Source organism: Pieris brassicae, chromosome 12 (assembly GCF_905147105.1).
Source record: "Pieris brassicae chromosome 12, ilPieBrab1.1, whole genome shotgun sequence".
Classification (NCBI taxonomy): Eukaryota; Metazoa; Arthropoda; class Insecta; order Lepidoptera; family Pieridae; genus Pieris; species Pieris brassicae.
In genome coordinates this window covers 2,665,745-2,677,798 of record NC_059676.1, presented here as the reverse complement: position 1 = coordinate 2,677,798, position 12,054 = coordinate 2,665,745, and the positions used below count along the sequence as shown (strand labels likewise).

The window sequence follows — 12,054 nt, the reverse complement described above, 5'->3', positions numbered from 1 at the left end:
TTCCGGTTTGCTTCAGTCAATTCGTGAGGTACCCACCTTACAAGCTTTTTAATCTTCCCAATTAGCTTCAAGTGAATTAAAACAGTTTTATCACTAACACCGCAGCCTGCAGCTAACTCCGACGTGGTTTGCGATGGATCCGCTTCCACAATAGCCTTCAATACTTCATTATCAACTTGGGTCTCAGCCCGTCCACGGGGCTTGTTCTGCAGGTCGAAATTTCCAGAACGAAAACGTTGGATCCAAAAACGAAGTGTGTTTTCTTTTGCAACATGACCGCCATACACATCATTCACGCTTCGAGTCTTTTCCGCAGCACTAGTGCCACGGCGGAACTCGTACTCGTAAATAATGCGATACTTTAAGTTTTCCGTTTTGTAAAATGAGTGACGCAAACAGAAAAAAAACAAATGAATGACGGTCATCGAAGCACAAATATATGAGTAAATAGCTGTACAAATTTGAATTTGGAATTCCGTACCAAAGAGGAGAACATCGTGATTAAAGTGGCCAGTACGAAATACGCCAATTTCATATTTACATATGAAATTATGGACCTAATATTACGTAACAAATTGGGGGGGGGGGGGGGTTCCCTCTTGTAAAAGTCACGATGCAGGGCGGGGATTGATAATAATCGATTTTATACGGTTATTTGTCAAGAATCTCCAAAAATTGCATGACGTAATACTTGAACGCTCTCTAAAACGATCATACATTTTTATGTCATAGAAATAGAAATGGTATACTTAACTTACTTAACAGTATTTATGTGTATTCGTCAGAATTAAAAATTACACGAGGTTTGTCTAGATTTAGGTTACATTATCAAAGGAAAATTATTGTTTATTATTACAGGTTAGGTATTATTTAAAAATATGGTAGAATAAAATCCGCCATTTTTATTTCTTGTACTAACTGTAAATGCGCGGATATTGTACATATACTGAGACTTAGGTCAATATTCTGTCAAACTATATGTCCATTCTAACTGTAAAGTTTGACATATTTGACAGCGCTCAAACCAAGATTGGATTTTACGAGATTCATTGACAAAGCATAGACAATGAGTCCCGAATGTGAAATCCAACACGTTTCTGATTCGTACGGCACTTGTTTTTTAAGTAATATTTAGTCATTTTACTTCTTAGGGATTGTTGGTTGAGATTGATGTTTGATTTTTAAGTAATTTTTAAATGATTGAAGTGTGTATTATTATAGTCTATTTTGTATTATTCATAAAATTTAATTTAAAAACAAAAAATGAACTATATTTTCTATTAATTTTTTTATTTTATTTTAAGTGCGTTGTTGTTATGTAAGGAGTTTTTTTTTATACGTTTGTTATTTTTTTTAATTTTATAAGAAAAGACGTAATAAATTTAACTATTTATTAAAAACATTATAATACATTCCTTATAAATATTTTACATATTAAAACAGATCGTTCAAATGGCACAATTTTTTAAACTTTGTGTTAATCTAATAAATTTTGTTCACAGCCTTCTCTTGTTTTACTGATATGAACAAATTTTGTTTAAAGTTAATTTTACATTACTGTAACATCTTGGTTTATGTTAGGATCTTGATAATGAATTTTTAATTTTAACAAAGGCATTCGGTTAATATTCGCGCCATCTAGTATAACTTTTAAGTACTACACTTTCATACATACCTATTTACAAACGCATTCAAATAAATGTACAATGTCACATAATAAAGTTTTTCGTGTTTCACATATGCAATATTAAACAAAAACAAGTGAACTTAGCTATCTTTTATCTTAAAAAGATATAGGAAATCAATTAAATATGTACAATGTAGCGAGAGGAATACGAGTTATATAAAAGACGAAAACGTCTACCATGTATCAGTATTATTTAAAAGTAACAAGCCTCAAACTACATAACATTTAATGATAACAACTTTTTATTACAATTTTCGACAGTAACCCATAAAGTATAAAGGTATAACAACAACTTCATTCATTAAACTGAATCAGCCCTTTTACACTGATTAATAGAATTTGAAAACTACAATTCTGATTTAAAATAGTATAAAAAAGATGGTTTATGTATGAATGAAACCCTGGTAGTGAAAGTCTTAAACAAAAGACGATAGCGCGTTTTGTTTGATTGGTCAACTTCACTAATCTAATGACGTTCCGTGTTCCCGTTTGAACAATCACAATCATATGAAATGACTCGTTCCACTTTTGTTTTATATCCCCTATATATTAAAACAAATTTCACATGTAACAATCGCTTTGCAATTTCAATATTTCCTATTAATTTCTAATCATAATTTACTATCACATCACTGGCGGTCGATTCTTACTGAACTCCAAAACGTATGGATGACGGGTTGTACGTAAAACGTAACGATCACTCGCTAACGCTTGGTTCCAATATCTTTACTAATGAACAGTCGTTGTTGTTTTCTATAGTACATCTGCCGTAATTGACGATTAGTATTTATGACTTGTAATTGGTTTTAGATACGGTGCTTACGTATGGTGAAAATTACGTTTTGGTATTCAGAAAGAATCAATGTTTACAATAATTTTGTACTAATTATATCTATTCCAAAGAGCTCAGTGAACAAGACTTTTTAGTATATATTTTTCTGATTGTTATTTAGCATGATTTTTATTAAGTTTCATACGAATTCAAAGCTTAACTTAAACTTCAATAATGTTTATATAAAATTATTAATATTGTTGTGTATAATATTTTCACGATAATTTGTTTTCCGAACTCTTTGGACACTATAACTAATTAACCTACGCCTGAGTTTTAACTTCAGTATTAACGGACCCTGAGGCATCCGTCTGCTTTCTCGCTTCTTGGGGTGTGCTGTTCCACCATTGTTCATCGCCGGATGCCCATGCCACGAATACTAAATTCGTAACGATAAATACCGCTAGGGTGATCCAAAATACTAGACGCCATTGTACGAGAGTGCTCTGTAACGACATAAGATGATAAGTTGATCGTTTTTAATGTGAAAAATATAAGAATTAAGAAAAACACTTTTTGAACAGATTAAAGCTATGTATTATTATAAAAAAAACTTATAATTATTTACATAATTCTAAATTGTAATTATTTTCCGGCGTTTTGCGTGCTTTTCAGCGTGCGTGCGTACGTATTATGTAAATAATTATAAGGTTTTAATAATAATGCATAGCTTTAATCCGTTCAAAAAGTGTTTTTCTTAATGTGTAAAAGCTATTGTAACAAAAGACAAAATATAAGAATTGTTAAACATAATTGTTGGGTATAATATATGCTTAAGTAAATTCTTGTACATACAATTTTTTTATGAGCAAACCATTAATGAAATAATATACTTAAAATTATCAATAGTTTAGGGCTGTGACAATCCTTTATAGATCTTGCCTTGAGTTCCTCTATATTAGTTGATCAACTGATTTTTATTTTATTTTGTTATGTACGTACGTTTACTGATATTGTTTGCCGGATTCCGCATCCATGACTTAGATAATGTACAATTTCAGATCAAACAATAAATTCCAAACGAAGGCACAGGTGATAAAAAATATTTATAGAACTCGTAAATGTCTCCAGTGCAGGGCTCTCAAGATTTTTTCCAAATATGAAACATTGACTAATTTCTCTCCAAAGCTGTTTTAAATTATTCTACAATTGATTTTAAGAGGAATAACGTATATCCAATTGGTATAGGCTGCATAATATTTAATTATTGTAATACTAACATCAGGTGTCAAAAGTCCAACCAAGAAAGGCGCTATAATTCCTGTAATAGCTCCGATACCATTCACAATGGCCATTATGGTACCAGCGTAGTTACTGCTGAGGTCGAGAGCGTTCACTTTCATTCCTGGATAAAAGGCCCCCATAAGACCCATCGAAGCCGTGAATAATATGACAACTGCCTCAGTATTACAGCCGGAGTATGACGCTAGGATCATGCAGATACCGGGGCCGACAGACGCTGGAAATAACATTGTTGAACAATAATTAAAACATGCCAGCATAATTAAGATGAACTCTTTTACAAATATAATAACCAATTTGTTTATAAGCAAGCCTAATGTATTATGGTATGAATAATTCGTATAAACTGGTATATGAGAATGTTTTAATATTCCTAATGAGAAATAAATATCTTAAACCTTGCCGCAGAGCGTTTTTACTACGAACACTTGTTCGTGCTCAAAACAGTTAGTTTCTTACGGAGAAAGAAAAATTCATTGGTGCAGGATGCTGTGAACGTATGTTTTGGTCTTAACCAAGTAATTTGTTCAAGCGCTCATTATAAGAAAGTCGTCTTAATATACCTATACAAATATTTTATCGGTAATAAAGATTTTCATATAACAGAGGACAAACCTAATGTTAAATGATACTGCCGATCATAGACACATTGCAAATGGGTTTGCGTGTCCAGCCTTTAAAGAATTGGTACAATTATTTCTTGAAGGACTATTCAAATTGTGAGTTAAAGTTATGACAAATTATATTTATTTCATATATATGTTTGTCACATCCTGATTATGTAAACCTGACCTTAAACGTATCCTAAGCTAATATAATTTATAATTTAAGAAGGAATTATTTTCGCAAGCATAATTAAGTTGAGCAACATCTTAAGAAACATAGCTGGACCCAAGAGATTAACCTCTTTAGACTAGACAATAATTTGCTGTCAGGAAAATATTAATATCTCATTACTATTATGCACAGTCAAGACAGGTGTCTCAATAGCAATGTTGATCTAGTGTATTCAGCAGCGACGCTCATCCCTGAGGTTTTAGTTTCGACCCCTGGCTTTGCACCAATAGACTTTGTATGTGCGCATTTAACATTCGTCCGAACTGTTAAGGAGGCGCTTGCCTTAGACCCAAACAGTCCACGTCGTGTGTCAGGCACAGAAGACTGATCATCTAATTGCCTATTAGATTGACAAATGATCATGAAACAGATACAGAAATCTGAGGTCCAGACCTAATAAGGTTGTAGCGCCAGTGATTTATTTATTTATTTTAAGCTGTCTTCACGTTTATAATAAGACAGCCATGGTTTAAACTAATTATGATTTTAAGGATTGTATACGTAGATGTTAATGCTTTTTACTTTAAAAAAAATGTTTCCAAAGAATATTTTTTCTGTCGTAACGCAGTACCTGGATTTCTTTAAACAGTTGAGTCATTCATATTATGTATTTTAAGTTTTGAATAAAATATTATTTATGGGTACAATAAATTTGTAATACATCTGCATCAATTCTTGTGGCGTCAATTAATTGAATCTGCCGGAACATGTCACGTGTTGACATCGCTTTTCCTTTTATCATTAGTATTCCCTTTAGTATTGCGGATCTTAAATGTTTTACAATCTATAAACATTGTGACTTGGGCCATATTTAAGAAATAAGAAAATTTATCTTTACATATTTACAGTGTAAATAACGTTAAAATCATTCTTATTGGCAACCGTTCAGTCTCAACTCTGATAGCGAGATATGCTTACTTCGACCACAATTTAAAATTTACGTAAATAATTTAATTACAAGTCGAAGTAAAAGGAATCAATGTAGGGTTCGCTAATTTATATCACCTTATTTTTTTAATATTTAAAAGTACCACTCTAAACCACAGTACCACTGTAATACTCAGTTCGTATAACGTGAAGGCTTGTGTTTCTCCAAGTGTCAGTCGGTACGGAATAAGTTTAAGATTAAATATTATGACAATATCTGGTCAATATATTCTTGAAGCCTTGTTGTACGTACAAAAAAAAAGAAATGATTTTAAAACAAATGGTTACTGTCATCAGTATAATACTGGAAAAATAACTAATTTGAGTGCCAACCAGGCTCCAGAAGATAAACCACTCCTTATATGGAAATTGCATTCGTTTTTACAACAAATTCCCAAACGAAATTAGAGAATTATTTATTATTTATATTATACCTAAATTCAAATCTCTCGGTAAACGTAAATTATTCAATGAAGCTTTTTATAAATTTGACGAATGTTTAAATGGTCCTAATCCTTGGGCTTGATTTGCTCCAGTTCAAACATTATGTATGACTCAAAACTTAGCGATTAAAATAAGTGGCGGAAAGTTTCTTGCCATTTCTTCTTGCACGCTCTACACCCTTGACTTGCGAAGTGGTAGTAAATGTAAATTTACAATTAATTTAACTTCGTTTCTTACGTTAATAAGTGCACTTGTTTACCTATATGAATAAAATTATTTTGATTTTAAGTTTTAGTTTGACTATGGCGCCATCAAATCAATAAATTTTCGCCAAAAATATTGGTTTTGGAATGAATGGCACAAGTCATCTACATGTTTACATCGTAATTCAATATTAAAGAAGTATGTCAACAACAATCTATATTTGCTAAGTTATTTGCTTATATCTACGTCAAAGCGTGGCAGAAATACAAATAAAATATTAAATATATTAGATGTGATCCGGGTAAAGATTAGAGAAAATTTCCATTATACGTTAACATAAATGGAGTGATATTTCATTAGCTATTTATACACTGTTATTATTTACTCTTTTCTCTGTTAATACAAATAACAATATTTTATCTCGTAACGCCCCCATAAATAGAATTCGTGCGTTGTGTAATGATTAAGTTTCTCAATCTAATTGATAAAAATGATATAAAAAATATTATAGTATATAAGTGAATAGACACACTCATAAACACATACGTACGCACAGTCACACAAATTAGTAGTCTTATATTTTAGTAGTGTGAGCCTTCAATGTTCATGTCAATTATATGGTAATTATTACACATTTGGTTTATAATTTTTACAAAATTTCTTGCCTATAATAAAATAATTTAATTATTAAATATGTGAAAAAATATTTACATTAAGCGCAGCGGATATATATAGGTACACTTATGAACGTTAGAAAAGAACTTAATTAAATTAACATTAATCATTGCCCTTGCAATATAATACGTGGATACGTATTGCATCAAACATTAAAATAGTACATAAATTATTTCAAAGACAGATGAAGCGCGTGTGTGCCTCAAAGTAATACTTATCAATAGACTTACCGATTGTCGTAAAAGTCTTCCTAGCATTAGTCACAGTCATCCATTGCCTCTTCACAATCTTATCACACAGCCAGCCGAATATGATTGAGCTTATCCACATCACAATATAAGGTAAAGCAGCCAACGTTCCCGTTCGGTGAATGTCGAATTTCAGGACGCCGGTCATATATTTTGGTAAGTCCGTGACCATTGTGAAATAGCCGTAATCGTGGCCGATCTGAAAGTTATTAATTATTATAAATATCTATAGATCAATGATTCAGTATGGGATGAACCATGAGGTCGTAAACCTTGGCTGGACCAATCTATTGGCCAGTATCGATGATGTGTATGAGGTACAGAAGGGCTACATACACCTATTAAGTAAAATAAATTAATAAATAATAACGAACGAACTGTTTGTCATATTCATGTGGGGTTGTGGGACATCACACAAAACAAAATATGTAGCCTACAAGAATTGTAAACACTAGATCATTGAAGCTGTTGGTACCAAATTTTTGTTTATTCGGTACTTAGTGTATTAAAAGACCTTAGAAAATAATCAGTGAAAACTTCCGAAAATTTGTTCCTACGGTTGCTTACTATATAACTATAAAATTGAAGTTCTAAGCAAATACAGTATAGCTTTTCAATAATTGCTATTATTGGAACAAAATATTTGGATTTCGTCATTCAAGGAAATGAATAAAGACTGACAATACAATTCATTATTGACAACATTCACGGTTCAATGAGGAAGTATCAATTGATTTGTATTTATTTACTTATATGTTTATTTATTGCTAGGAACGTGAATTTAGCGCTAACAATATTTCAAATGTGAGAGATACAAGACACGCGTGTTTTGTTATTCTCGCTATTAGAAAAACAAATGAATAATTATTTATTTCTGTATATAAATAGAATGTGCTTTTGTCTATAAAATAATGATATTCGCATATTATTATAAATTTATAATTATTTCACAAACACGCTGACGATGTCTATAATTCAATATGTTTACCTGTGCACACACAAGAGCCCATAGCGGAACGGACATAAAAATTGCTTTCCACGGAATAGCTGAAGGCTGGCTATTACGATGTCTACCAAGTGCTTCTTCCAGGTATTTCTTCTCTTTGTCAGATATGTATGGATGAGATTCAGGGTCATTGTAACAAAGTAGAGCCTGAAATGTGTAATTATTAACGATGACAAAGGTTCTCACGCTATTGTTAACAAGACAATACTTTTCTCTATATTCTAAAGATATGCGCGACTATATCTCAGTAGAATTTGAATGTTTTAAAACGTAAAAAAAATAAGGAACCTGATCTAATTTTTGTACTATTTTTTGGTAATGTTTAATGGTACATGTACAATATTTAATATATGCAAAGAGAAATAATTTAAGTTATTAGTAACAATATATTCTCAGCAAAATAAGTTAGATACTACGTACCCATAAAATGAACCACAATATTCCAATACTGCCGAAGAGATAGAATACAGACTCCCAGTCACCAGTCTCTTTAATGACCAATCCAGAGAAATATGTTCCAGCAATATTTCCTATTTGAGCTCCTCCAAACACAAGGGAACCCATTCTTCCTCTCTCAGATACTGGAGCCCATCGCGCAAGCATTGCATTTAATGCGGGGAACGTTGTACCCTAAAAAAATATTTATTTCAGTGGTTCGTTTTACAAAATATAAGCGTTTAGTCTTTCAAGAGTAGGCGAGCGAGACGTCGAGGATGCAAAATTCCTATACTTTGAGTATAGATGAGATTTAAGATAAGACGACAGAAACTAAGGTAGAGATTCAGAATGCAAGCTACTGGTTCTCTTAGACACTAATTCTCTTTCTTTCGTATCTCTTATAATTATGAAAGTTACAGGATATTTGATTGGTTTAAACAACAAATTTGATGAAAAACTAACCTCCCCGAGTCCTTCCAAGACTCGTAAAATAATAAGGCCCGTAGCGCCGCCTATATTCACAGTCCATGGTGTGAGTAGAGTAAAAATAGCTGTACTAAGTACTCCAAACCCAAGCGAGTATTTCCCGCCAAATCTCTCAGCTAACATTCCACCGGGTAAGTGCGTTACTATGTATCCGTAGTAGAATGCGCTCAAAATAATGCCTTGAGTCTCTTCATCCCAATTGTATCCACTGATTTCCTAAAAATGACAATCAATGTTAGGTTATATTTTATTGTACACTACGTTAAAAAAAAGTCATATCGTACGTCTTGCGTTAGAATCATCGCTGTGTACCAATACATTTTCTTCCTAAGTTCGCATTTAATACTCGTTCGTACTCTGAAGAAAAAACATTGTGTTGAAACCAACATGCCTTAGACCGCATGATGTCCGGTACAAAACGCTGGCTAGTGCTATTTATTTATTTATATTTTATTTTATCTATTAGAAGATTATACTATATTTCACGTCGCTGTGGACGAATGATTGACGAATGGCTATTTCTTTTAAGAAAACGGTAGTTTCGATGCATTTATGATTGTGTTGGATTTGTAGGACGGGAGACCTTCAATATTTTCCAAGGTTCCATAGTTCAATGATATAGTAGTGGATATAAAAATAATTTAAAATATAATATACAATATTTTGATTATAATTTATTTAATCGATTTTCGATTAAAAGTCATAAATAACATTTTGTGGTTTGTTATGCACATTTAACCTTCGCAGACGCGTTTTATAGCGTTTACCTGTGCTAGTAACACCGCGGATTAGTCAATATGCTTGCCCAAAAGGTTCTACAATATATATAAAAATATTCCGATGGCTAATTGAGTAGTTTATAAAGCAAAACTGTTGAGTTAGGTACACACCAAATCTAAATTAAGGTGTAATAATTTCACTCACATACTTCTTCTGAACTGACTACGGGAATTTTATACATTCAATTCTAATATGACAAATTTAATACATATAACTCAAACTCAAAGTCAAAATAACTTTATTCATATAGGTACACTTATGAAAATCAGAAAAGAAGTTAAATTAATTGTAAATTTACATTTACTACCAGTTCTCAAGTCAAGGGCGTAGAGCGGGCAAGAATTGGCAATCACTTCCAAGGATTAGGATTATTTGAACATTCGCCAAATTTTTAAAAAGCCTTATTGATTAATTAAGTTTAACCAGGGCTTTATATCAAAGTATCCTATTTTTATACAAACATTTTCTATCCTTTAACAATTTCAAGAGAATTTATTTATTGTACAGTTGACTAGAAAAATCTCGTTCAAAATTTTAAGAAATCTTTTTATTTTTTTCTAGTGTTGCGACGTGATTTTGGATTGCACTTTGTTCCGGTCTTTATTCATCGGGCCAGTCACAGCTCAAGCTTTGTTGGTCAGGGCCGAAACTTTCAACTTAACTATGATAATTAAGTGTACATTTTAATTTGCAACATCGCAAATAAGGATATAACTATGATATATATCTCATAGTTGCTAAGTGCGGTTTATTTATGAAGAAAACTAATGAAACAGTTTACCTGCATATCGAAGGTCACATTATCTGAACGAATTAAACTTTCGCTTTTCTTAAATAAGTTTGTATATCATTTCGAGTTTATAATTTAAATTGACTTTTAAACTTATTAAATCCACGTCATTAAGGCTTATTAGGGAATATAAGCGTAATTTTTATGTTTTTAGTTTCCAACTGGTGTGATATCTGGTTGTTATATGACGTTTTGTGTTATTTTTATATTAAAGTTTTATAACATCTACAGTTTGACTTTAGTTATTTCCCTTTTAATACAGTTCACTGTGTGTATATTTACAATTACCGATACATTATTCGTGTCCACTGAATAAACCTATGCACAGGCACAGAGCCATAGACATGATTAACGTCAGCCATGTCTTATAAATTTATATATTAATTGTTTTTTAGCTAGCTTAGAGCATTACAATATTAAAAAACGTTACTCGATTAACTCAAATTCATTTCATTTCCGTTTTTACTTACAGAAGCATCGGATAGAGCTTCCTCAACTTCAGCAGGACAGGATCCATCTTCATACGCCGATGAAGGTGCATGCCGCCTGACCATCTGTGTGATGGCTATATTCAGACAGACACGCATTGTGTATGCGTTCGCCACCGCCAGAAATCCCATGATGGCCATTACCCATCGTTGTGGGATAATAAAAACTGAAACAAAATATTGTTTGGGTTAATTTTTTATATAATATAATGTGATCATACGGGACGCCCGAAAAGGGCGATGACTGCGCTTCTTGGGAAACTAGCCCATGGACACCCTTTAGTGGGTATTTTGACGGCCTTTAAGGGAGGAGTATGATCTCCCATTGAAGACCTCCACGGTTCACTAGTTCGCTAAAGAAAATCGCTTGTGAAGCGAACCGTGGAATACAATTTATAAAACTTTTTCTTCACATGTGACAAGTGCTGTCTGCCATTAACATATTCAAACACAAACAATTTTTGAAATCAATATCCTAGTAATTATTTAACTCGAATGAAACATCTCGCAAACGGTTCAAACCGATTTGTTCGATACTCGCATGAACATAAAAAAATGTCATACAAGATCGTGTTTATACTTAGTAAGAATCTTCTTGAATGTCGATGTGTAAACAGACGCAGAAAATTATCACTAGCGATAAATCCCTGGCGATTCTCGTATGACACAATTGTAGGCGAGAATTTAGTTCTTGCATTTTGATACGATAATGCTATGGCGATTATTGCTGGCGATTTCTCGCACCAAAACGTGCGATAAAACTCTCTCCATCTAAATAGGCCTTTAGTGACTTCAGCCGTTAAACATCTACGTGCCTGATAAAAAAAAACAAATGATCACGAAACAGAAATTGAGTCTCAGACCTTAAGGGTTGACACGAGATGTATTAACGTCATTTTCCTTAAGAATTATATTCAAATAGCGAATTTGTTGTACTTCCTTTAACGTGATTTAAATTATGATATTTTCG

At 32.4% G+C, this 12,054-nt stretch overlaps 1 protein-coding gene across 3 annotated transcripts in view; it reads right to left on the bottom strand.

The window, feature by feature from the left end:
• Nucleotides 1-1,813: 1,813 nt before the first annotated feature.
• The window catches only part of LOC123717157 (putative inorganic phosphate cotransporter), a 31,098-nt gene continuing 20,857 nt past the window's right edge, over nt 1,814-12,054 (bottom strand). For all 3 annotated transcript variants that reach the window (XM_045673013.1, XM_045673014.1, XM_045673015.1), the window contains exons 2-8: nt 11,067-11,251; nt 9,003-9,242; nt 8,523-8,732; nt 8,085-8,249; nt 7,079-7,295; nt 3,740-3,978; nt 1,814-2,965 (exon numbers count right to left, since the gene is read on the bottom strand). In XM_045673013.1, coding sequence (XP_045528969.1) covers nt 2,783-2,965; nt 3,740-3,978; nt 7,079-7,295; nt 8,085-8,249; nt 8,523-8,732; nt 9,003-9,242; nt 11,067-11,251 — 1,439 coding nt within the window. In that variant the 3' untranslated portion in view covers nt 1,814-2,782. The remainder of the gene's footprint in view (nt 2,966-3,739; nt 3,979-7,078; nt 7,296-8,084; nt 8,250-8,522; nt 8,733-9,002; nt 9,243-11,066; nt 11,252-12,054) is intronic.